This window comes from Schistocerca nitens, chromosome 4, assembly GCF_023898315.1.
Source record: "Schistocerca nitens isolate TAMUIC-IGC-003100 chromosome 4, iqSchNite1.1, whole genome shotgun sequence".
Lineage (NCBI taxonomy): Eukaryota > Metazoa > Arthropoda > Insecta > Orthoptera > Acrididae > Schistocerca > Schistocerca nitens.
The window spans coordinates 707,411,243-707,438,476 of NC_064617.1; the positions used below are offsets into that span (position 1 = coordinate 707,411,243).

General features: G+C 39.0%; 1 protein-coding gene across 1 annotated transcript in view; it reads right to left on the reverse strand.

Annotated features, from left to right (window-relative positions):
• Positions 1–27,234, reverse strand: part of LOC126252527 (uncharacterized) — a 180,258-nt gene that overhangs the window by 110,986 nt on the left and 42,038 nt on the right. Inside the window, exons 4-5 of the mRNA XM_049953423.1 lie at positions 19,614–19,931; positions 17,185–17,361 (exon numbers count right to left, since the gene is read on the reverse strand). Of these exons, the coding sequence (XP_049809380.1) occupies positions 17,185–17,361; positions 19,614–19,931 (495 nt within the window). The remainder of the gene's footprint in view (positions 1–17,184; positions 17,362–19,613; positions 19,932–27,234) is intronic.

A 27,234-nucleotide genomic window follows, 5' to 3' on the forward strand; every position in this document is an offset into this window, starting at 1 on the left:
ATCGAGAAATAAATGATTGTTGGAAGGACTGACTCAGAATATAGGAAAGTCAAAATAACGTTCGGTGAAATTATAAGCAATAGCTATCACCTGAAGAGCATAACTGAAATTCCGCTGCTAAATGCAGAGAAGAGATCGGATAGGTGGAAAGAGTACATTGTAGGCCTGTATCAGGGGAAGATCTGTCTTATGTGATAGAAGAAGTAACAGGAGTCGAATTAGAAGAGATAGGGGATCCAGTATTAGAAACAGAATTTAAGAGAACATTTTAGGTCTTAAGATCAAATAAGCCAGAAGGGATAGACAACAATCCATCAGAATTTTTAAAATTATTGCGAGAAGTGGCAACAAAACGACTGTTAATGTTGGTGTGTAGAATGTGTGTCTCGCGACATAACATCTGACTTTCGGAAAAAAGATCATCCACAGAATTCCGAAGACTGTAAGAGCTGACAAGTGCGAGAATTATCGCACAATCGGCTTAACAGTTCTTTCATCCATGTTACTGACAAGAATAATATGCAGAAGAATGGAGAAGAAAATTAAGGAGGTGTCAGATGACGATCAGTTTGGCTTTAGGAAAGGTAAAGGTACCAGAGAGGTAATTCTGACGTTGCGGTTGATAAAGGAAGCAAGACTAAAGAAAACTCAAGCCACATTCATAGGATTTGTCGACCTGGAAAAAGCGTTCCTCAATGTAAAATGGTGCAAGATGTTCGAAATTCTGAGAAATAAATGGCTCTGGCTTAAATCCTTTATCTGCCTCCCATACCCCCACAAACTCATTCCCTGTGTGTGGGACTACTTGGGTATTGACTGATAAGGCGCTGGAAGAGGACGCGAAGTGTCAATTTGATCCGAGATTTTCTCTGGCGCCACATTTCTTTCACCTTCTCATTATGCATTTTCTACCTTTGTACCGAACATCCTCGAATTTTTTGACCTCTTAGCTCTCTTTCTACATGAGTACTTCGTGGCTGAATGTTTGTCTGTCTTGTATATTTCTGTATGTCATGCTACCATCCTTCAGGGCTTTTCTGACTTCGTGCACTGAATGTTTGCTGTGTACTCCATGATGTACTTAGTTTGTCAAGCGTCCGGCATTCTCTTGTCGTGCCCGTAAAATTTCAGTCGACGTTTCTTCACGTCATGCGGTATATTACTTACCTGTCCTTCCTCTTGTCTACTGGGCAATCTGTACCTATCTTATCTCTCACTGGTCCCTAGAATTCTTCTGCTGATTCTTCTCTCTGGTTTCTTCATATTTCCTAGTTCACCCTTTCGATCCCTGGCCCACATTTCTGATTCGCGTAAGGTTTCTGGCTTGATAATAGTGTTGTAATTTCCCAATTTCGTGCTACGTGACAGGAATTATATATTGTAGATGTTTCCAGTCTTCAAAAATGCTATATTCATCTTATGAGTGTGGTTCTAACTCTATCCCATTTGCCTATATCATCTCCTCAGGATACTTGAATTCGTGAAATCTCATGAGCTCACCATATTTTCTCATAATCTTTTTTGGTACATCTTTTGGTTTCATATGTGTTCTGTTTCCTCGAAGGAGATCTTTTTCAGCCTCTGTTTCACGACCTCGATTTGCTTTACTTCAGTTTCCGTGTTATCCGTGAGTATTGTAATATCATCAGCGAATACCAGTCAGCCAATAACTTGTCCTTTGGCTTTCCTTCCCAGCTTGATTGGTTTACAAAGTCCAGGTATCATCAGTTCTTTTTCCCGTTGTCTGATAACTTTATCTAATGGAATACTGAACAACAGTCGTCAAATACTATCGCCCAGTCTCACTCCTAATGAAGAAGGATTCTGTTAGCTCCTGTGAGTATAATTCCAGGTTTGAGTTTACTAGTGTCTAATAATGATCACTCCCTTCTCCAGAGTCCCCATCCTCCAATTCTGGGATATGTGATGGTCTGTTTGTAGAGTCGTATGCCTTCTTCAAATTTACAAAGCTGCACACGGTCTCTGTGTTTCTCATCGCTTGATATCTGAAGACGGTTTTTAAGTTGGGTATTTGTTCAGCACATGATCTTCCCGGCCTGAACGCTGCTTGGTATTCTTCTATCTAGTTTTCCAGCTGGTTCTGTGTCCTACATAATAGTCACTGTGACAGAATTTTGTGTGTGTGATGAACAGTAAACGTATCCCCCTGTAGCTGATGACATCGATCATATACCCCTTCTGATGTAGAGGGTGTATAGCTGGGCACTTCCAGTCTTTAGGTATTACTTTGGTATTCCATATGTGTCGCATGTTATTAGTTCCCTGATGGTATTCGGTCCAGCTCCCTTAACACTTCATCTACAATTCCATATTTTCCTGCTATTCAAGACTTTTTTGTTTTCTTTCATGAAGTGTCTGTCGATCTCCATTGCGCCTTCCGCTTTAGACGTACAATATTTTTTGATCTCTTAACACCTTGAGTATCTCTCTGCCAGTTCAGCACAGTACAGTAGTTCAGTTGTGGACTTTGCCAATGTCTCGCCATTCCTTTATTGTTTTGTGCCAGTTCAACCTTTTTCTGAAACACTGAGTTTGTGTTTGGTGTCCTTTGATTCTAATTTTAAATGAGTTGTAGAAGTCTCTCGTGTTATAGGTCGGAAATCCTCTTCTACTCCTCTTAAATGATTATTTTATGTTCTCTTCCAATTCTTTCATGTATGTACTCCTCACTGCTTACTTTACGCAACCATATAGAGTCCTGTCCTAAGCATAGCTTTTCCTAAAACTTTTCTATGCGTTAAAGGTTTATATTTTTCCGCGTTAGCATGGGTTTCATTTTTTAATAACCGCTTTTCCCTTGCGCAGTCCTTGTTACGTTACCTTACTTTCACTTTTCTATTTCGGCTAATGCTGCTTTGTCATCAGCAAACCGTTTCATTACGATTTTCTGTCAAAGACAAACCAGTCTCACATCGAAATAATCCCTCACTTACTTCATCACCATTTTAATTCACTAATTAACCATTTCGTGCCTGTTCGCAGATTTAACGCCCATTCAGCTGCATGCGTACATTCCTGCCAACGTAGTTATTACCTGCTCCTCTGTGTAATGTCGGCAACCACAACAGAATTCAAACGTTCCTATGTCCTTCCTAATTACAAGTTCATCTATCAGATGCAACTTTTTTCAGAAATCTGCATAAGGAAAAAGACACAAACATATATAATATGAGTGGATGAATTATCGTACAGAATTAACAGATCACATGTTTGAAAAATGAACAGTGCAGTAAAAGGATGTGCGGGTTCTCAGCAACGCGTCCTGCCACGCGGAACAGAAGGAGTTTTGAGCATTGCGCTAGGAACAGCTTACTTCAAAAGTGTGTATCTTGAAATTTATTTATCCGTTGTTAATAAAATTTTAATAGGTTATACCCTCTTATATTGGTAGTGTAGATCTCAGTTCACAGTATTTGTCAATGAAAAATGAACAAGTTCTTATCATTTTCCGTAACGTTTTTTAGCCCTGTATGAGCTTATAAAAGGAAACGTGAGTTAGTTTTGAAGCCCTCTCTATTGTTATCAGAAACTACACCACTGTCGCCGTACTTTGTGATAGTAATTTAATAAAGAGTGCTGTCGAAGAGTGCTTCTATGCCCGCTGGATCTTGCGGTTAGCCGACACTGACCGTGCCTTGCACCGGCCTTCCGACTAAGTCAGCCGCCCGCCGGCTAGGTGCACTGTACCCTCTGCCCCGTTGCCGACAGCCAGGACGCTTGGCCGCAGCAGCCGCGAACGGTTACTGTGGCGTTTCAGATTCCTGATTTTGACTTCTTATTCTGTTTCTCTTGATTGTAAACTATACTAACGGGGTTGCACTAATGCACGAAGAGTTCCACTGTGTCGCACCAATACCTGAGCAAATATACTTCTACGTTTGTGCAAGGTTTCTTTGAAAGTGTGATGTAAGGATTGAATGTCCCATTTCATCATCTTGAACAGGCCATCATTTCTAACTGGTCAGATTTCGTTCGGTTAATATAAAGCTTTCCTAGATGTCGTTTCTGTCACCTCGTGTTATCGCTTATTTCATTACGTGATTACTTTTTCCATCCCTAACTTATGTGATTCTTCGTCATTACACCCGAAAGAGATTATTTATAAGTTGGTACAGCCTCTACGTTAACAAGTTCCTGTTTAGTATTTTCTTCGTATAATCTTATCTACATCGGTACTTTCTTGGTTTTCATAGCCCGCATCTCGTGGTCGTGCGGTAGCGTTCTCGCTTCCCACGTCCGGGTTCCCGGGTTCGATTCCCGGCGGGGTCAGGGATTTTCTCTGCCTCGTGATGGCTGGGTGTTGTGTGATGTCCTTAGGTTAGTTAGGTTTAAGTAGTTCTAAGTTCTAGGGGACTGATGACCATAGATGTTAAGTCCCATAGTGCTCAGAGCCATTTGAACCATTTGGTTTTCATACGTTTTCAGTTATATTTATTTCTGAGTAAGTTGTTGTTTCTTCTTAATTCATCTCGTCTTTTATCCACTACTGGTTCTTGTGTGATTTTGATAACCCTATCTCATTACCTGCTACATTTACTACATCTCGTTTTAAAGGAGTACTTCGGTTCTCTTCACCAATAGCTGCTTGGGGGGTTTATTATACCTTTTGTGTCATGTTTTCGAAGGTAGTCTGAGGATTTGGTTTCTTCAGCTGATATTGTCTCTTAAGTTTCAGATTTATTCTTTGAGATCTACGATGGCCGCTGGGATTTCATTATCACCCAGGTGATGGTCGCCGTCAATGTCACCACAAGGATAGCTATATCAGTCCTCCATATTTTACCAAAATATATTCGGTCTGATATCTTCTTTCATCCTCTGGCACCTTCCATGTATACCTCTTATTCAAAGGGTTTTCAAAACGTGTTTGCGACGACCAACTAGGCTGGTACGCAAAATTCAAATTGCCCTTCCTTTGCCTAAATTAGCATTCTCAGACCGACCCCTCCGTCCCATCCATCGACCAACAACAAAATTCGAGTCTCTCATTATAATTTAATTCTTTACATCTTCGACACATCTTAAAATTAGGACAAGTAAAAGTTGTCGGAAAAACTAAGGGTATACCGATATATGAAAGCTGTTGTCGATGGATAAGTTTCCAAATTGTTGTAGTTTTTCCTTCCACGTATAGTATCAGCGATGCAAACCTACCACGTGATGTGCAAGATACGAGTTGCCTCATGCTGAGGCATACCTCAAATTGTTAAGTGTTTCGAAGATTGTACTTGTGTTCCGTACATCCAGTGTATTTTGATTAATAAACGAGTCGTGTACCACGGCTATAACAAAAATAAATGTCAATAAATGTGTCTACAACCATATGCATCAATTCAACACCGTACTGGTGTACTAGATGAGGTACTGAAGGTGGTAAGCTGGGGCCTTTAAGTGACCTTTGAAATTACTTACCTGCCAACTGCTCAAGGAACACAGTTTCGTATGGATTACGAATTATTGTATTTCTTGGAAATAACTTCCCATAAATGTTTTCCGGACATGAAAGAAGCAAGAATCGTAGTACCTACAATGAATTAAATGCCAGACATTTGGATTTGAAGTCTGCCAACCATCTTTTTTCTTCTCGCCATATTTCCTCGTCCTCCGTCCCGACATCATACTAACTGTTCAAAGCCTTCATCGGCATTAGTTATCGACTAAGCAGACAAGCTCTCCTCAAGAAGTTTACCCGTACTGGTAAATACTCCGAGAAAGACAGTAACAAAAAGAATCGTCTGAAATATCTGAAATTCCAACAAAACAAAAGAGATCTTATTGCGTTTACAATTTTGAAGAGAGGACCATTTAGCCATCGGACCAATAAGTATAAAAGTTTGTTTTCTTACGTATGAGCAAAGTCTATTGCCGATGGTTTGCTCGACCAGTAGGGCGTTGTGACTGTATGCCGCCTCGACTGATGCGAGCATTACAGAGGCCCTGTTCCACCATCAGTGTCACTCGCTCGTAGAAGTCGTTGCAGGCGAGATGGCCTACCTGCAGTAGGGAGGACGACGTTTGAAATCTCATTTAGAACATCCATATCTAATATTTCTGTGGTTACGTTAAACCCCTTAAGGCAAATGCCGCGTGGTTCCTATGAGACGTACATGGCAGATTTATTTCCACACCGTCCCATAATCCGAGGTTGTGCTCCAGCTCTACTAGCCTTATTGCCTACAAGACGTTAAGCCCTAAGTTTACTTTTAGAGGCTGCGGAAGACCGGTAATAATTTACGTAGAAATTTGAGTTCCGAAATGGTGCAATTGCATGTTGTAACAATAACAAAATGGATTCACGGTTTTATATCTCTGATTTATAATGTAGTTCCACAGTTTTCACTGACTAATAGTGTCGTTTCATAGTTGTCACTCATTAACAATGACATTTCACAGTTTCCACTCACACTGAGTGTTTACGTGATGCGATCGTCTGATGTTACGTGAAACCTCTGTTAACAAGTCCATTCATCGATTTGGTTTCCACTTTCCTTTTGCTTACTTCGGTAGTTCGGTTCTTTAGTACAAGTGGTCAGAGAATTACTGCATCTGTCGTGGAAGGAGGGTCTTCCGCGAATCTTCTTTTTCTGAGGTATGCAACCTTAAGGCTGATTAGCAGCAACGCAGCGTGAGTTCCTGCGTTTGGCCTGCTACTTGAGAGCGTTGTAGTTGATGCAGCCGGTGTCCTCCATGATGTGGTTGATAACTACCGTCTACAGATGGTGACTCAATACTCGTGTATGTAGTGTCCCAGCGTTGTGTAATTGGACCCTCTTTATGACATACATGAATGATATAGCTGACTCTGTAAGTTGCAGTTTCAGATTTGTGTCTGTTGTCTGGAATGACAACGTATTCGGTAAAATACGCAGTAAAGCTAGTGCAGAGGCTGGTAACTACCACTTATTAAGGAGAAATGCAAAGTAATTCACTCCTCAAAGTAGACCCGGAGGCTACGGGGATCCGTGCCACCTCTCACCTACCTCACAGTGAAAGCAAAAACTATAACGTTCCCACCTGTTTCTCTTTCGATCAAATTATTCAGATACGCAGGTTCTTAACAGGATCGGACCTGTAACCATTTTAGGACTACTTAAAAGTCGCCATTCAGCTTCCAAAACATTAAAAGTACTCCTTCCCCCCACGTTTAGCAACACCTACCGCAGCTCCCGCACCTTTGCCACCCCACCCCCCTCAAAAACTATCGTCTGGGTGACCTCGCCCGCATCCTAAATAGGTGGAAAGTATAATCAGTCTTAAAATATTGTGATGGATTAAGAGAGAAATAAACTTGCTCCTACAAAATTTCACGATGCGCATTGACGTTCAAAACTTCTGCACCTACAGAATAATACACAAACCTACCGCTTTAAACTCTCAGTTCACTGGAAAGAGTACACTATTTCTTTTTTAACAAGGAATAGTGTACAGGTATGGTGTTTCCAGTGACTGTGAAAAGTATTGAACCACAGTTGACACTACAAAAATTACAGTACCTGAATGTCTCCTGATCACTCCCACCACTTTACTTACATGTAAAGAACAATAACAAGCTAGGCAACAGTCTGAAAACATCGTATTGCAACCACCTAAGCACAGAATGGTTGTCGGATATAAATTGGAATGTGTCTCGCGCCAGAGTCACTCAAAGTGAATTTCTAACTGTAGCGTATTTCCTCCTTTCAACAACAGATTGAGATCGACTCTTCGAAGAAACATCCTTTTGTAACTCGATTAAGTAATTATAAAATGCGCTTCAGAATATCCTGTACGTTTGCAATTCTGACAACCGAAGAAGCTAAATCACCCAAAATAACATTTAGAATAAAATGTATGCCTACTGAAAAATTTCCGTCCCTGCATGATACATAATGAAATTCTATCCAAAATTAATCCTCCATACTCACAATATCGTAACTCACTTATCACTAGACACACTTTAAAGGAAAATTTTATTATCAAGACACATTATTCAGTACTTAAACAATTTCATCAAATTAGTTATGTCCACTTGCTAAGAAAATAAATGTACTTTTTAGAGGAAAATTATGTGCATTTAGAGCCTAAAACTAATTTTCTACCTTAGATTAATGATATTTCTTACCATATGATTGCTCCGATAATCAACATTTTCATGTCATTTCATTCAAAACTATCTAATTACGTAATAATATTAAATCATATATTTGTTCTATGCAACGTTTGACCTCCACTCATGAACCATGGACCTTGCCGTTGGTGGGGAGGCTTGCGTGCCTCAACGATACAGATAGACATACCGTAGGTGCAACCACAACGGAGGGGTATCTGCTGAGAGGCCAGACAAACGTGTGGTTCCTAAAGAGGGGCAGCAGCCTTTTCTGTAGTTGCAGGGGCAACAGTCTGGATGATTGACTGATCTGGCCTTGTAACACTAACCAAAACGGCCTTGCTGTTGTGGTACTGCGAACGGCTGAAAGCAAGGGGAAACTACAGCCGTAATTTTTGCCGAGGGCATGCAGCTTTACTCTATGGTTAAATGATGATGGTGGCCACTTGGGTAAAATATTCCGGAGGTAAAATAGTCCCCCATTCGGATCTCCGGGCGGGGACTACTCAGAATTAGTGAACTTAGGTGGCAGGAGGAACAAGACTTCTGGTCAGGTGAATACAGGGTTATAAATACTAAATCAAATAGGGGTAATGCAGGAGTAGCTTTAATAAAGAATAAAAAAATAGGAGTGCGGGTAAGCTACTACAAACAGTATAGTGAACGAATTATAGTGGCCAAGATAGACACGAAGCCCATGCCCACTACAGTAGTACAAGTTTATATGCCAACTAGCTCTGCAGATGACGAAGAAACTGAAGAAATGTATGATGAGATAAAAGAAATTATTCAGGTAGTGAAGGGAGACGAAAATTAATTAGTCATGGGTGACTGGAATTGGACAGTAGGAAAAGGGAGAGCAGGGAACATAGTAGGTGAATATGGATTGGGGATAAGAAATGAAAGAGGAAGCCGTCTGGTAGAATTTTGCACAGAGCACAACTTAATCATAGCTAACACTTGGTTCAAGAATCATAAAAGAAGGTTGTATACATGGAGGAATCCTGGAGATACTAAAAGGTATCAGTTAGATTATATAATGGTAAGACAGAAATTTAGGAACCAGGTTTTAAATTGTAAGTCATTTCCAGGGGCAGATATGGACTCTGACCACAATCTATTGGTTATGAACTGTAGATTAAAACTGAAGAAATTGCAAAAAGGTGGGAATTTAAGGATATTGGACCTGGACAAACTGAGTAAACCAGAGGTTGTACAGTGTTTCAGGGACAGCATAAGGGAACAATTGAAAGGAATGGGGGAAAGAAATACAGTAGAAGAAGAATGGGTAGCTCTGAGGGATGAAGTAGTGAAGGCAGCAGAGGATCAAGTACGTAAAAAGACGACGGGTAGTAGAAATCCTTGGGTAACAGAAGAAATATTGAATTTAATTGATGAAAGGAGAAAATATAAAAATGCAGTAAATGAAGCAGGGAAAAAGGAATACAAACGTCTCAAAAATGAGATTGACAGGAAGTGCAAAATGGCTAAGCAGGCATGGCTAGAGGACAAATGTAAGGATGTAGAGGCTAAGGGGTAAGATAGATACAGCCTACAGGAAAATTAAAGAGACCTTTGGAGAAAAGAGAACCATTTGTATGAATATCAAGAGCTCAGATGGAAACCCAGTTCTAAGCAAAGAGGGGAAAGCAGAAAGGTGGAAGGAGTATATAGAGGGTCTATACAAGGGCGATGTACTTGAGGACAATATTAAGGTAATGGAAGAGGATGTAGATGAAGATGAAATGGGAGATACGATACTGCGTGAAGAGTTTGACAGAGCACTGAAAGACCTGAGTCGAAACAAGGCCCAGGAGTAGACAACATTCCATTACTAACTACTGACGGCCTTGGAGAGCCAGTCCTGACAAAACTCTACCATCTGGTGAGCAAGATGTACGAGACAGGCGAAATACCCTCAGACTGCAAGAAGAATATAATAATTCCAATCCCAAAGAAAGCACGTGTTGACAGATGTGAAAATTACCGAACTATCAGTTTAATAAGTCACAGCTGCAAAATACGAACGCGAATTCTTTACAGACGAATGGAAAAACTGGTAGAAGCCGACCTCAGGGAAGATCAGTTTGGATTCCGTAGAAATGTTGCAACACGTGAGGCAATACTGACCTTACGACCTGTCTTAGAAGAAATATTAAGAAAAGGCAAACCTACGTTTCTAGTATTTGTAGACTTAGAGAAAGCTTTTGACAATGTTGACTGGAATACTCTATTTCAAATTCTAAAGGTAGCAGGGGTAAAATACAGTGAGCGAAAGGCTATTGACAATTTGTACAGAAACCAGATGGCAGTTATAAGAGTCGAGGGGCATGAAAGGGAAGCAGTGGTTGGGAAGGGAGTGAGACAGGGTTGTAGCCTCTCCCTGATGTCATTCAATCTGTATATTGAGCAAGCAGTAAAGGAAACAAAAGAAAAATTCGGAGTAGGTATTAAAATCCATGGAGAAGAAATAAAAACTTTGAGGTTCGCCGATGACATTGTAATTCTGTCAGAGACAGCAAAGGACTTGGAAGAGCAGTTGAACGGAATGGACAGTGTCTTGAAAGAAGGATATAAGATGAACATCAAGAAAAGCAAAACGAGGATAATGGAATGTAGTCGAATTAAGTCGGGTGACGCTGAGGGAATTAGATTAGGCTCAAATGGTTCAAATGGCTCTGAGCACTATGGGACTCAACATCTTAGGTCATAAGTCCCCTAGAACTTAGAACTACTTAAACCTAACTACCCTAAGGACATCACACACACCCATGCCCGAGGCAGGATTCGAACCTGCGACCGTAGCAGTCCCGCGGTTCCGGACTGCAGCGCCAGAACCGCTAGACCACCGCGACCGGCTTGGATTAGGAAATGAGACACTTAAAGTAGTAAAGGAGTTTTGTTATTTGGGGAGCAAAATAACTGATGATGGTCGTAGTAGAGAGGATGTTAAATGTAGACTGGCAATGGCAAGGAAAGCGTTTCTGAAGAAGAGAAATTTGTTAACATCGAGTATAGATTTAAGTGTCAGGAAGTCGTTTCTAAAAGTATTTGTATGGAGTGTAGCCATGTATGGAAGTGAAACATGGACAATAAATTGTTTGGACAAGAAGAGAATAGAAAGTATCGAAATGTGGTGCTACAGATGATTGTTGAAGATTAGGTGGGTAGATCACGTAAGTAATGATGTATTGAATAGTATTGGGGAGAAGAGAAGTTTGTGGCACAACTTGACTAGAAGAAGGGATCGGTTTGTAGGTCATGTCTTGAGGCATCAAGGGATAACAAATTTAGCGTTGGAGGGCAGCGTGGAGGGTAAAAGTCGTAGAGGGAGACCAAGAGATGAATACACTAAGGAAATTCAGAAGGATGTAGGATGCAGTAGGTACTGGGAGATGAAGAAGCCTGCACAGGATAGATTAGCATGGAGAGCTGCATCAAACCAGTTTCAGGACTGAAGACCACAACAACAACAACAGCAACGTTTGAAGATTTTACTTTTGGCAGCCCTTATACAGGGTATTGCAAAATAACTTCCTGACTTTGAAACGCAATAAAATCTATTTTCTGAATCAGTATTTTGTTTTCTTTCTGAGTAATGTAGGTACATATTTAATGTTTTGTTTTACTTTTTTTTGAAAATCTTATCCGATAGGTGACACCTCCCCAGTATGTGCCGGGACGTTGGCTTTCCGGTCTTGTGTGATTCTTGGACGATTGACATGAACGCGAAATTGAAAAGTCCCCCCTCGCCCCCCCCCCACCCTACACACACAAGAAAAAATTGCAAGAGGCCAAATCTGGGAGCGGACGGACCCCGCCAAATCGCCCCTTACTGAGATGAGGCGCTCTCGGAAGAATTGTCTCAAAACAACCATTGATGCACTTGAAGTGTGAGCGGTTACACCATCCTGTTGGAGCCTAAGGTTCCCTAAGTCCATTTTCCTCAAAAAAGAAAATCAGGGACCAACAAAGCAACGAGAGTCCTACAATCGCAGGTGAGGGACTTGCGCACCACACCGTGACTTTAAATTACTGCAGAGGCCTGTGATGAAATGCTCGGGGATTAGTGTCGGTCCAGTAGCACATGTTCTGTTCGTTGACGCATCCAGTCAAGTGAAAATGATCTTCATCACTGAAAAAAACAGTTGCATCCTCAGGAGCGTTCGCGGGAAGTGCATCACATGCGTTCCTCCGAGGCCTGAAGTCGCATTCGGAGGGTGCTTGAACAATCGCTAACTTGAACGGATGGTGATGAAGGTCATCGTGAAGAATTCGCCTCACTGAATGATGAGAAAGACCAAGCACAGTCTCCGTCGTGACTGCAAGATTGAAGCTCTCACTGTCTCAATGCTTTATGTGATCTGATGGGCCGAGGGACTCCCGTTCTTCGTCTTGTCGTACTTGCGGTTTCTCTGAACATTGTGACCCATGTTACAAACGATTTTCGGCGAGGGACACGGTTGAATTTCCCCACATTACTAAAGAAATGTGACTCATAAAATGGGTTTTATTGCGTTTTGAATCAGGGAGTTTCCACACCCTGTATGTGAGCCAACAAAAACAGCTTATAGTGTCAGACGCAAATTACAGCCGGAACAGTAGTACTACTATTTTCACACATCCTATTAGCATCTTTGCCTTTAAAAGTTCTGTTTGGTACATTCTAATTCGTGACATGTTCTGCACATGACATGTGGCCATTATTTACGTAATGACAGATGTGATGTTGTGGCTTAATCTGTTTCAATCCTGACATGTGAAGATCGCACATGGTTGAAACTGGTAGATATGTGGGCTTTAAATGAAATAGCAGCTGATGGTCAAACATACATTTTATTCATTTCTTTACGGCTGTTAACAGTCACCTTCCAGAAATGTTCAAAAGTCAATGACCTCTCAGATCATAGCCTGCACTTTCTTTTGTTACTTGTTAATACTGTTCAAGCTACGAAATTTACTAAATCTGAGATTAGGCAGGTAGTCAGTAAGACAAAAATTGCGATTTTAGGAAACTCCTCGAAGTGATGTACACAGTGAGATAAAAGCATGTCATAACTGTTTCTGGAAATATATTTTCAGAAATATCTCAGACCAGCCATAACAAATGCGTTAAGTAATGTTCACCAAAATATCTTCAAAATCAAAATATTTTTATGATTATCCCTAAGTATCAACAAAATGAATTAAAGAGTTTTCTTCTGAGTCTAGTGACATATTAAGTTATTTGTTTAATCAGCCGTTTTTCAGTGGCACGTACCTTGAATGAGTGAATCTTTTCAATTTAATCTTTTGTAGAAGAAAGTAAGTGAAAAAATAGTGTCAAATCTTCATCCAATTTCACTTTTGCTACATATTACAAAGTCCTAAAAATGGTAATGTGCAATGGACTTCTTAACAGTCTGACTTAAAATAATATACTGCCAACAGTTTTGATTTCCACAAAGTTCTGATCCTGTGAAGGCTACTAACACATACATAAAGAATGTGCTTAATTCTTTAGACAATAAATTACAAGCTATTGGTTTATTCTGTGATCTGTCAAAGGCATTTGACTGCGTAAATGACAGTGTCCACAAAGGTAAAAAGGAATACTCTAATGTCATAAGAGATCAACAATACGCTTCAAATCGTATCTCCCTGACAGGAAACTTAGCGTGTCGACAGTAAAAGGACGTGGTTTAAGCTAACAGGCATCGTCCAACTGAGAACTAATTACAAGTGGTGTCCCAAACGCTTCCATCATATTTTTAGTGGTAAATCAATGACGTATCATCAATAATATCACAGGAATTCAGGTTTACTTTGCTTGCAGCTAAATAGCAAGTCAAGTATAAATTTAGAAACATCATTTACTGCAGTTGTCGTTACCTTTAATAAATGGATACTAATCAATTTTTTGTCACTACATTTTGAAAAAAAAAAAATGCTATATATGCAGTTCACAAGTTGTAAGAAGTCCCCCCTCCTTCAGTATATTCCTAAACTATGACAAGCAGTTAGAAGAGGCTGACAGTGCTAAGCTTTTGGGATTACAACTTCATAACGAATTCAACTGGGAGTGCACATCACACAACTGCTCAAGCACCGAAACAAATTTTTTACTTTCTTTTGCAGTGGGGAAGCTGGTGTATCCAGGTGATATAAAACTAAATAATGTTGCATATATCGCTCCTTTTCATTCCATAATGTGATAGGGGATACTTTCTTGAGGTAAGTCATTAAGCTAACCAAAAGTACTCTACATTCAAAAGCGTATATTATGAGTTATTTGTTGTGTGAATTCAAGAACACCCAGCAAGTTGTACTGAAGGAACCTAGTATGTCCGCTGCTGCTTCCCAGTACATTTATACTTTAATAATATTCATCATAAACAGTATTTCTCTTTTTCAAACCAAGTGCTCAGTTCATGAAATCTGTACCAGAAATAAGTTAAGTCACTCGCTTTGGTCCAAAAAGGCAACTTTTTTCCATGAAAAAATTTGTTCGTTAACTTCGCAACAGATATGAAAATAATAAAGCTCAGTCTAAAGGAAACTTAAATGATTTGTGAGCGGCGAACTCCTCCTAATCCCAGCACATATTTCTTAGGTCTATGGAACCGAAAGCAAAGCTAACCTAAATATCAATTTCTTAGCAGGTCTGTGGAATCAAAAGCAATGCTAACATAAATTCGAATTTTTTGAGTTTGAATACTTAGAAATTGAGAGAAAATATTGATATTTTTATATAACTAAATTCTCTTCATACAAGTTCTTCTTTTGCAAAGGTGCAAATATATATCTTGTTTTATCTCCGCATTTCGACTTTTTAATAATTATCGTAAACATTTCTCAGGTATCTATTATTGAGGAATGCTTCGACTGCGAAAAGTGAGAAATTACACTTGCATGAAGCAGTTCAACCATCACAACACACAGGAAGTCCCGAAATTCGTGCCAACACATTTTCCTATACAACGCCTCATTAGATTTTAAATCGTAAATGTTCTTACTTAAATTGCCTTATGAGCTAACGTTTACCATGATCAAGTAGGTATTTTAGCAAAGCTCCACTGTGAAGAGTCACATACAGTGAGGACATATTACCTTAAAGAACAGTAAGTAGTATAATTCACCTCGTTCTTTGTTTAACGTTATCATGAATTTAAGAGTGCAATAGGCAGGAGACGTCATGTGTTTGAACTAATAGCTCACCCTGAAGGAGATGGTGCTGATGGTCTCTCGTCTCGGTCTCCGAAATTATGTGTAGCACAGCATTGGAACCTTCTTGAAAACCAATTGAAAACTGCTGGAACAACCTTCAGTGTCTTTCACTGTAATCAGCTATCCATTTTTCGTTTCAACACTACTGTTATTTCGGTTGTCAGTCGTGAATGAATGAAGACGCATGTGAAGCCCGAGTGTAAAAGGCCATTCATGTGTAGCACAAAATAACGTTAGAATGGAATACATTAAAAATAAGAACTGAAAATGGCAGGGTGGGAGCTGGGAAAATTTCGTAATGACAAGTTACTAGAGACATCATGACCTATGGACGGTGGTTGAGTCGTGAGATATGCTGAATCGCATTCCCTTTCCTGCAGGGTTGCCACAGCATACGTTATTCCAGAGGTGTCCTCAGAAACAGTGTCATACATTTCCACGAATTATATAGCACTACGTACATATACCCTTCCGAAACTGGTCAAAAGAAATCCATCACATTTTGAAAAATTGCAGTAATACATTTGCAATACAAGAATATGTGTTTAACATGAAGCCACAAAAAAACCTTCGATAATCTGAACAGAAACGTAAGGTGTATTAAATTTGTCAAAGCAAATTTTAATTGTGTGCTGGTTTTGCTTCTTCTGGGTACTTCTTCTAAAAAAATAAAAGGGAACTTCTTAGCGGCATCAGCTGTATCGAAGGAAAAAAGGGATTACCTGGTTTATAACACTAGTTTCACAAGCAATACATTTAATTGGTAAAGTCCTGACATCCACTTTAAAAAAAATCCATTCTCTAATACTTAATTGGCCTGTGAACAGTTTGGTTCAACATCATATCATAGAAAGCCGTGTCGGTGAGCTCTGAAACAAGGAATGAACTAACTTCATTTGTTTAGTGAGATATCGCCGGCCGGAGTGGCCGAGCGGTTCTAGGCGCTACAGTTTGGAACCCCCTGACCGCTACGGTCGCAGGTGCGAATCCTTCCTCGGGCATGGATGTGTGTGATGTCCTTAGGTTAGTTAGGTTTAAGTAGTTCTAAGTTCTAAGTTCTAGGGGACTGATAACCTCAGAAGTTACGTCCCAAAGTGCTCAGAGCCATTTGAACAATTTTTAGTGAGATAGCAGATATTGTTTATCGTTTATGTTTTATTAACGGACATGTATTTAGAGACAAAAGAGACTCCACAGAGGTTAGCACAAAAGGCTCCCATTCCTGAGGATAATGGTTAAAATGTCCACCCTGCCACTGAGATTTTTATTTTATGTGGTATTGCTAAGTTGCAAAGGAGGTGATCGTCCTTGTGAAGCCACTTCCTCCCCTGTTCAAGTTTGTACTCCATCCTTAATGGCCTTAGTGTCGATCACACTAGAGATTATAGCTTTCCTTCATTTCTTTTTGTTGGATGAGAATGTAATATTGTAAAAGTACGTATGTTCCATCCCCATATTTTTTCTGTTTAAGTGTAAATGTAACGGTTAATATTTAAACTGACGTTACTTTGTGATTGTAATTCTCATTTACTATGTCACAAAGTAATAAATTTTAATATGCGTTATTGTGAGTTTTAACAGTGGACGAAATAAGGTCAACTTAAATTATTTGCCGATTCTATATTTAATTCTTTTCAGTATTTCATATATTGGTATTGGCATAAGTTGAATCTTGCCGAGGCACCAAGTTCCTCGAATTCACAAAACAATATCTGTGGTACGTAAAACTAACATTCTATATCCTCTATGTCAATGTACAAAATCTGATAGTTGTCTTCAGAACAGCTGGTGGTGTTTGATAGATAGGACGTTACTCGATCGCTCATTATATATAATATTTGTGCTTTGGTGTCTATCTTGATGCTGCTGACGAAAAGTAGATGTTCATCATCTTCAACGACCAAGCGGAAGTTCTTGCGGTCGTGAGGCTTGCTTGTGTTCCAACAGTAGATGGCCAGTTCATCCAGCACAGGGAAGAATAGCAACTGCCCCTTCGGATCCACTGCCATTACTCCACTCTGCCCAGGTAATTCTCCTGGCAGATCAACCTGAAACAGATACACCATTCCCGATAAGAACGTTGCGAAGAGATAGCAGAACAAACTCTATCTGTTCCACACACAAAAAAAAGGGTTTAAATGGCTCTGAGCACTTTGGGACTTAACTGCTGCGGTCATCAGTCCCGTAGAACTTAGAACTACTTAAACCTAATTAACCTAAGGACATCACACACATCCATGCCCGAGGCAGGATTCGAACCTGCGACCGTAGCGATCGCTCGGTTCCAGACTGTAGCGCCTAGAACCGCTCGGCCACACCGGCCGGTTGTTCCACACAATTCAGAATTTCTTAAGTAATACCAAGCAATCAACCAACATTACTATTTGCGACATATTTGGTTACATTACATTTTCCACTATCGTAAAGGGTATTTTCTCAAATGCGTAATTGGCTGAATGAATATTTCTTAAATAGTGTGCAATGCATTGCACAGGACGGTGGACGTCCCACAGACACGCAAGTAAATTCGGATGTGCTTCAAGCAAGCGAAAGTTCCTAAGAGATTTAGCAGATGGGATAAGCAGCTGACGATGCTGTTATTCTCAACAAAATGTCATCTTTCGACGATTCTTATAAGTAGTAGAAACACTTTGGCAGAGTTTCCACTAGGTGTAATGAGTGGCAATATCTCTACGCCTGTAACAGAGAGAAATAACGTGATAGTATCTGATTACAAAACTAGTGGTGAATATCTGCAACAGGTCACTTCTTAAAAGTTTTTAGTGGTAATACTAACAAGCGGTATGAATGCGGACGGTTACAAAATTTCAGTAATAGGTGAGGCGAATAGCAGAAAAATTTGTTGCAAAGATTGTAGGAAAGTGCAATTCATTAGTAAAGGAAATCGCATACAAGACGATATTCTGACTAAATCTAGAGTAACAGTCCAGATTCTGGAGTTTTTACGAAATGAGCTTGAGAACGGAGAGAAAGCGAGAATTCAGAGACTTGATGTTGGGATCGAAACAGTCCGGTATGGGCAACATAAAACTGAAACAGATATACTGTGGAACTGGAATGGGAGACCTGGAAGGAAGACGACGTGGTGTACGAGAACAGCTGTTCGGTAAATTTAGAGAACCTCCATTCGAAGGCATATATGCAAAGTAAAAATGTCCTGACTCACCTATAAGTCTTTTTTTAAATATCGCGAATAGCATCATGGCTTTCCCATGCGCGATCACATTGCCTACATTCTCGCTGCCGTAGTAAGCCTCAAGCTGAATATAAGACGACCTGCTTTATCTCCTAACTGGGATCTTACGTTTACCCCGCTATCCGCTTGTCTGGTAATTATATAAACCGAACCGCTCCACTGCTACAGGTGGAGAATGAAAATAAAGTAAAACAAAGGTCTGTAATAGCCCCATTCCTAAGGGTGGAGAACGACAAATAAAATGATTCACATGACGGTGCATATTAGCAGCACGTAGATCTTGGAAACTCTACTTCCACAGAAAACATCCTGCGAGGACAGTTTCTTGTAAGTAGGTGTCTGGGTACTTTCGTTTACACTGAAATGTCATAACGTGTGCATGAAAGGAAGTTAACTTCTACAGCAAGCACACAACGAGGGCAGTTTCTTGTAACTGGGCGCAGGAGTACTTTTGTTTACTAAATAACTTTCTCAGAGATTTTTATGGGAAATTTGGTAGACCAGTACTTGACAAACTACGTCTAGCAATAGCCAGCTCATCTATGAATCGTACGATACGTTGAATGAAAGAATTGAGTCTTTGCTGAGTGCTCAAAGAAACCATGATTTCTTCGTTTTTATTATGAATCAAATTGTAATATGTCATTCTCTTAGTGATAACCAAGGAAAAAAATAGTTTTTTTATCACGCCAGTGAACTGTAAATTTTGAAGAAATGCCCAGTCCTAAGCACGTTTGGAGTAACGCTGCATGAAAGTGAATCTATCTTAGTTAAATAGATTTTTACAGATACAGTTACAGAAATAACAACCTGACCTACAACAATTAACAAGAATGGCTCTACAGTCTGACTATATTCCCTGTTGTGACAAATGGAAAGCAGTCGCCCATGAAATACATTGTGTGAAACTTAGTGTAGTCGACTTGCGTTGTTTTGCACCTGCCCTTTGTAGTATTTTTCACTGATGTTTACAGAAACTGCATGATACATACGCCAGAATCTGGGTATCACGTAAGTACAAATATTCACTCTGCACTGAAGTATTTCACATATTGTGTGATAGTGGAACACATGTGACGTTACCTGCGTCTTGATGTCCAAAACATCCCCGTCGCGTGCATCTCGGATGACCTGCTTGTCGACAACGCCCTGGATGTTGCTGGCGAACGCCTGGAAGTAGAGTTTCCCATCGCAGCTCTCGTCGGCCGTCGCTCCATTGATGCCGTCCGGCATGTAGTAGGCAGGACCTCCCGCCTTCGGGAAGAAGAAGCCGGGCTTGGGGTGGAAGTACTGGCTCTGCAGGTGTTTGGAGGCTCCAGTGGCGAGGTCCGTCACCGACAGTAAGTTGCCTCTCGTGTCAGAGCTGTAGGCCGTCAAGCTGTCTTCTGGACATGCGTCCACCTGAATACAAACTCATATCTATGTATGCTCTTTAACACACCGGTCATCTATGTTCTAAGTGAACAACTGTCCTTACGTTAACAACTGTCAATTATTGGCATAACAATTTATATAAATAAACAGAAAAGAACTGCAAATCCCTTCCAATAAAACAATATAACTGCATTATCAAACATATCCAAAAACTGTATTTGTCTATCATTTCAATGTCGATGTCTTATCAAGACAAGACTACTCTGACAATAAAGTACTGTCTTGTACAAAACAAAAAAAACGAACAATTAAAAGAAGTACATGAAAGGGGTTCAGTTTCATTTCGTTTCATTCCCAAGTTTAATTTTTTTTTTTCTGAAATACAGCTAGGTCTGACAACACATTTAATGATGACAGTAATTTACAAATGTTTTAGGTGGCAGTCAGCAATCATAGTTTGACGGGGGGTTAATTCATGGACCTGTACCCCTGCCTATTCATGTTCCACAGTACACTGATCCATTGTGCAGTATCTTGTGGAGAACTCAGCCTGAATTACGAGGAACGCCAAAATGGTGTCTGTAGCGCGCAAGGTGGACTTGGTTGTGTGGCTGTAAGGGTAGACATGTTCTAGGCGAGTAATGTAAGTAAACCTTTACAGTAATATGTCTGTCAGCACTCACAATCGGTGACTGCTAAAACTGTAACGCCTGTGCCTTTTGGTTAGTTTACATGATTAAATTTCAGCGGATGTCCCAGGAGCAGCTGCTCGCGTTCTTCGTTTCATCCACTTGACAAACCTAAGGACATTTGATTATGCTGTTTTCTTTTAATCCCTTGCCTGTTAATGTGCGTTTTATAGTGTTGTCCTTTTTAGTTGCTGGTTTAACCTTGCGCCTCGCAGAGCATTCATATTTTAGCCTGGGCGCTAATGACCACTGTAGTTGTGCGCCCTAAAACAACAACAACAACAACAACAAAAACTCTTGGCTATCGGAGTGAATTCTTGCCCAGCAAAAGTAATACTTTTATGGGCCCCTCAGTGTTTACCGTCCCACATCGACAGTGGATTAACAAATTACGGACGACATGTCATGTACATATGCATCACGTGTTCAGGACTTGACGATGTGTACAACTAGGTTATTAAATTATTTCGAATGAAGGTAATCAGAAACAACCGAGATGAGAATGTTTCAGTAACAAGAATAAAAGGGCTACACTGTTTGCTTGCTGAAGTCATCCAAGTGCTGTGCTGTGCTGTAAAGAATAATGCTCGTATTCATTCCTTTTCGTGTGCCAACAACTTCTTCGAGAGTTTGTTTATAATATCACCGGATGCTGTAAACTGTGGAATCATCACAGACTGGTAAGGCGGGATAAGAGAAACCCACAATTCCAGAACCTGCAAGTCGGGTCCTCCACAACCTCGAAGAGACAACTTTGTGACTGACCGTGCTCGTCGGGTTTATCACTGTCTTGAATTGCATATCATTCAGAACCATAAAACCAAAATGTCCGTGGCTGCCATCACAGTCATGTCAGTTATAGAAAACAGGACTGAGTATCTGCTATATTTATTTATTTATTAGTTCATTTATTTAACTTGATCAGATTACAGCCATCAGGCCGTCTCTTACATCAGACCAAGGTTTCACATGTACAGAACATTTTTTATATCACAGTTATGTAAGAAATAATAATTTGAATATGACAAAAAGTAATAAAATGGTTTGAACCTATATAAGATAATGTGAATAAATAATACTGACTACAAACTAATGAAGTTATGTAACCTCCCCACAACACATTCTAAAAATATAACTATATTTATTAGTAATGGAGCCACAGCTAAGTGTGAACTCCCACAGAAATTTTAAAAACAATATTTATTAGAAATGGTGCCATAGCTAAGTATAAACTCCCCACAAGAATATTAACGGCAAAGACAATTAAATGAAAGCTCGCTATCTGACTCAAGTACAAGTTCCCATTAAATAATGAACGCTGATCCCATGATAATGAAACTGTAATGATAACCTAAACTCAATTCAACCGAAAAGTCGGTGTTTGCCCTGTGCGAAACGAGAATAAATTTCTTACCTTAGTGAAACTGCATGTCAAAATTCTGCTCTTATTGTTCTCTGGCGCTTGCATGAAAAGCATTGGAAGTACCTTTTAAAAATCTTTGTTAAAAGGAAATGGAAGGAAATTTGAATGATTGTCTCTAAAATTGCTTTTAAATCAAAATTATTATTGGGGGCGATTTTTGAAAGTTAAATTACAATGACTGTTCGTTACATTATCTGATGAGCGCAAAGCTGCATGATTATTTATTTAAATAAATTATACCTCGTCCTGAATCTAGACCATTGCGATGCCGACGCCCGCCGACTGCTCTCCGCTACTGCTAGCAACCGACTCCAAGCACTACTGAGGACTGACTACTGCAGACTGACTGACTGCTCGCTACTGCGAGTCGAGCGCAACTGCTCTGGTCAGAGATTCTACAATGTCTCAGCATCGCTGCCGCACAACATACGTGTTTCATAACCCTCCACTGGGGGGGCAAAAATTTGGCAGCGATGGTGAGTCATTTGGACTTGCCATCGTAACAAATTTTTCTTTTAATTAATTAACATTTACAAAATATTTAGATGTATCACATGAATTAAATGTTGTGCGCATGCACCGATTACAAAACATTACAGACAAGACAAAATATAAGTACAAAACAAATCAGGAAAGATGTATATACAAATTATTTGACAGATAACAAAGTGTACACACACTAAAAAATTCTTTAGCAGTTTCATAACAGGCAAAAAAAAAAAAAATCATGTTGACAAGTGTCATGAGTGCACATGCACTGCAGTGGAGAACATATCAGTAAAAGACGAAATGTATATACAAGAGTAACAAATGACATAAATCATAAAAGGTATACAGAATGAACACAAATCATATCGAAAATTGAGAAGAGTGCACAGGCACTGTAGTTCAGTTGAAAACATATTCACATAAGTGCACATGCACTGAAAACTTTTGAACATTTTTATAACAAATAAACGCAAGAGTAGAAAAAATCATCAAATCACAAAAAGTATATACAATATAGATGACAAGAGTGCACACATACTGCACTTCAAAACAAATCGAAAATGTCTTTAGTATTTTGACAACAAATGGCAAAAATCATGTCGACAAGTGACACAAGTGTACTCGCACTAGAGTTCAACAAATCGAGAAAAAATGTATATGCCATGAACATAAATGGTGTTAGTAAAAAATGATTTTCACTATTAGGATAGGAAAGGAAGGATTGCATCATGGTTGTAGCACTTTAGTTTGCACATAGCTGCACTGAAAGTCCATATCTTTCCACAGAATCACAACTAAGTGATACAATCTGCAGTTCCGTTCCCAGAAGTATTTATCAGCTTATCAAGACAGTGAAACGTCGTAGTAGTATTCCATACTATCATTTGGCAGTATACCAGGTACACCAAACAGTGGGACCAGAATAACGTCTTCATCGCTTACGGTGGTGGACAGCATGTCGTGTCAACACCACGCTCTTAAGAGGCGGCACACAGTGCTCCATAACAAAGTCTTGATTAGTGATTACATAAGTAGTTTCTTCGCCTACAGTGGTGGACAGCATGTCGTGTCAACACCACGCTTTTAAGAGGCGGCACACCAACGTAGAATTAGTGCAAAAACCAAATATAGTGCTCCATGATAATGAGGATGGACAAGACAAATGGATGTTACAATAATTTCAGGTAGTTAGGTCAGAAGGTGAAGGACATTAACTAACACACAAGTCTTGATTAGTGATTACATAAGTAGTTTGCGGTATCCATACTCTAGTCATTGAACATTTCTGTACCATGAATGTAGTATTACAGAAAAATGTTCATTAATTAATTTAAAGACAAGAGTGGTAATCAATCGCCATCAAGTATTGAGTATTACAAAACATTTTTCCTCATTCAAATGACATATTTACAAGTAACTATTAACACTCAGTGGCCTAGCAACTTTCGATTAGTACAAAATATTTATCATCATTCAGTATTAATATGGGAAGTCATCATTGAAAACACTAACAAAACGTTAAGTTACATTAATTATTGGCACTCAGTGGCCAGCAAGTATTGAATAGTATAAAACATTATTCATCATTCAGTATTCTTCATATCATTAAGAAATCATTATTAAAAATCAGTTAATTACAGTCATAGCCTTAATAATCATGGGCATAATAAGTAATTACATTAATTATGGGCACTCAGTGGCCAGCAAGTATTGAATAGTACAAAACATTAGTAGCATTAATAAGCATGGGCATTATAAGTTACATTAATTATGGGCACTCAGTGGCCAGCAAGTATTGAATAGTACAAAACATTAGTAGCATTAATAAGCATGGGCATTATAAGTTACATTAATTATGGGCACTCAGTGGCCAGCAAGTATTGAATAGTACAAAACATTAGTAGCATTAATAAGCATGGGCATTATAAGTTACATTAATTATGGGCACTCAGTGGCCAGCAAGTATTGAATAGTATAAAACATTATTCATCATTCAGTATTCTTCATATCATTAAGAAATCATTATTAAAAATCAGTTAATTACAGTCATAGCCTTAATAATCATGGGCATAATAAGTAATTACATTAATTATGGGCACTCAGTGGCCAGCAAGTACTGAATAGTACAAAACATTAGTAGCATTAATAAGCATGGGCATAATAAGTACTCTCATTACAATAGATAGTGGCAATTATGTTTTGGTATCATTAAGAAGTCATTATTCAAGTGACATACTATTCAGAGCTGATCAGTGTTATTCAGAATTATCATAAACTAGTGACATTATCTGGGACTGTTAATACATTTTGTTTTTTCTGCTAGCAATGCATTGCTTTGGGTAATTATAAGGGAAAGCAAGAAGAAATAAGAGAAAAAATTGCTTCTAGGTTGTTCCTATAAATGAAAAGATTGTGTAACGTCATTCGTCATGAGTCAGCTGTAGCAAGGTTATCACATTTATAAATGATAGACACAAGTGGGTAAGAAAAATGCAAGTACTAGAACAGGTATAATAAGTAACAAGTTTAGTAACTATCATAAAAAGCTTCTCCTGAAAGAAAAATACAAAATGGATTATTGAACTGAAAGAAGAAACGCAGACTATGCTGAAAAGTAGTGAACTTCGAATTAACAGGTAGTGAAATGTGTATAAAAAATGTGTTCCATAGCTGTCCTTTCCAAAACCTTCAGTCATCCTACTACGCAATATAACACCTGCTGTCAAAGTAAACTGCAACAAATACTTAAATAACTACATAGCATAAATACATAACTTCAACATTATCCTCATCTGTAAAGAAAAACTTCATTATTCATATCATCATAACTCCATCATTATCATCACCTGTAAACAAAAACTTCATTATTCATAGTACCATATTCTTCATCATTGTTCATTATCAGCATTCATTATCATCTGCAAAAATCATTTCATTATTCATCACACAACTATTCCTAATCCCTAGCATATTTCATCACTTAAAACTAAAATGTGTAGTTCTGTCTGACAGCTTGCATCAATCGCTTTGTATTCTGAAAGAAAAAATTAGTTAAGACTGCTATTCTGCGATGTGTATAATATATTCTGGTTAATGCTTGTTAATTCTGATCCATTTACTCGTCCTCATTAGCTTATTGCATCTTCTTTCGTTTATTCCATAGGTGAAATTCCCACTTCTGTTTAATTCATTTCCTGTACGCATCATTTATTTCTGAAATTGATGAACAAAGATTAATGTCTTGCATTTAAATCATATACCCATTAAATAGTGACTGGTTAATGGTGACTCAATTAAGCATACAACATAACATGACAGAAAACGTAATATCTCAAAACACAGACAGTGTTTAAAGGCAAAAAGTGTACAGAGAATATCGTAATGCAGCAGCAAAAAAGGAAAATGTAAAACAGTCATGATGTTGAGATATCACAAGGCAAAATGTCAAAGTCAAATGGTGTGTGTTATACCTTAACTAGTTCACAGTGCATACAAACAAAACATAAAAACAATCGTACATACATAAGAAAGACAAAATGTGACATTCGTTGTGTTCAGCTTATATGTAGTGTAGTTAATAGATGCGATAATTAAAGACTTCAATGGAGAGAGAATTTGATAAAATTAATGCGTCATTATAGAGAATTGCATAATTATTCATAAAATGCGTAAGTTCATCTGAAAAAATGCACGGTCTAGTGTGTAACGACAAGAAGAGCGACCTGCTAACCTTACCTTGCCGGGCACTTGCCAAGAAAAAATACGATAATCATCAATAGGTAGTCACATAAATGTAATTGCATAAGTGGTCACAAAATGTGTAAGTTCATCTGGAAAATATGCACGGTCTGATGTGTAACGACAAGAAAAGCGACCTGCTAACCTTACCTTGCCGGGCACATGCCAAGAAAAAATACGATAATCATCAGTAATTAGTCATGTGAATATAATTGCATAAGTGGTCATAAAATGTGTAAACGGCCTCATAGCATGTTACATCGTAAAGTGGTTTCATTCGATAAAGGGTTTAATGTTTGACACATGATGGTTGCCTTTCGATTTTCTGGTTCTCAGAGTTTCGACGTGTACAACATTGGGGTGAGGAATGCTGCGAATCCGATATGGACCTGCGTATAGAAGTTCAAATTTACTGCACTTACCTTTTAATTTGCTGGATAAATAGTGTGTACGTACTAATATCTTCTGTCCAACGTGAAAATCTCGGTGTCTACAAACCTGTTTTTGCTGTCTTCTCCGGCGCTCTGCGGCACGTTTGATGTTGTTCAGCGCAATGTCAATTATTTCGTGGTGTCGTAATCGACGAGATGTAGGAAATGTTACTAATTCTTTGATTTTGTTTGGTGGTTCAACGTTTTTCAGTATAACAGACGGAGGTAGCATAGTGGATTCATTTGGAATGGAATTAATTACATCTTGAAATGAGTGTACGTGTGTGTCCCAATTAACATGTCTTTTGTGGCAGTATATTCTACACAGTTTACCAATTTCTTTCATTAGTCGTTCACAAGGGTTCGAAGAGGCGTGGTACTTGGATATATAAATCGGAGAAATGTTTCTAGCTCGTAACATGCGTGTCCATATGACAGAACGAAATTGTGATCCATTGTCAGAAATTACTTTCTTCACATGCCCTACATGAAATAAGAAATGCTTTACAAATGCTTTCGAAACAGTTTTAGCAGTAGCTTTGCGTAACGGAGTGAAGGTA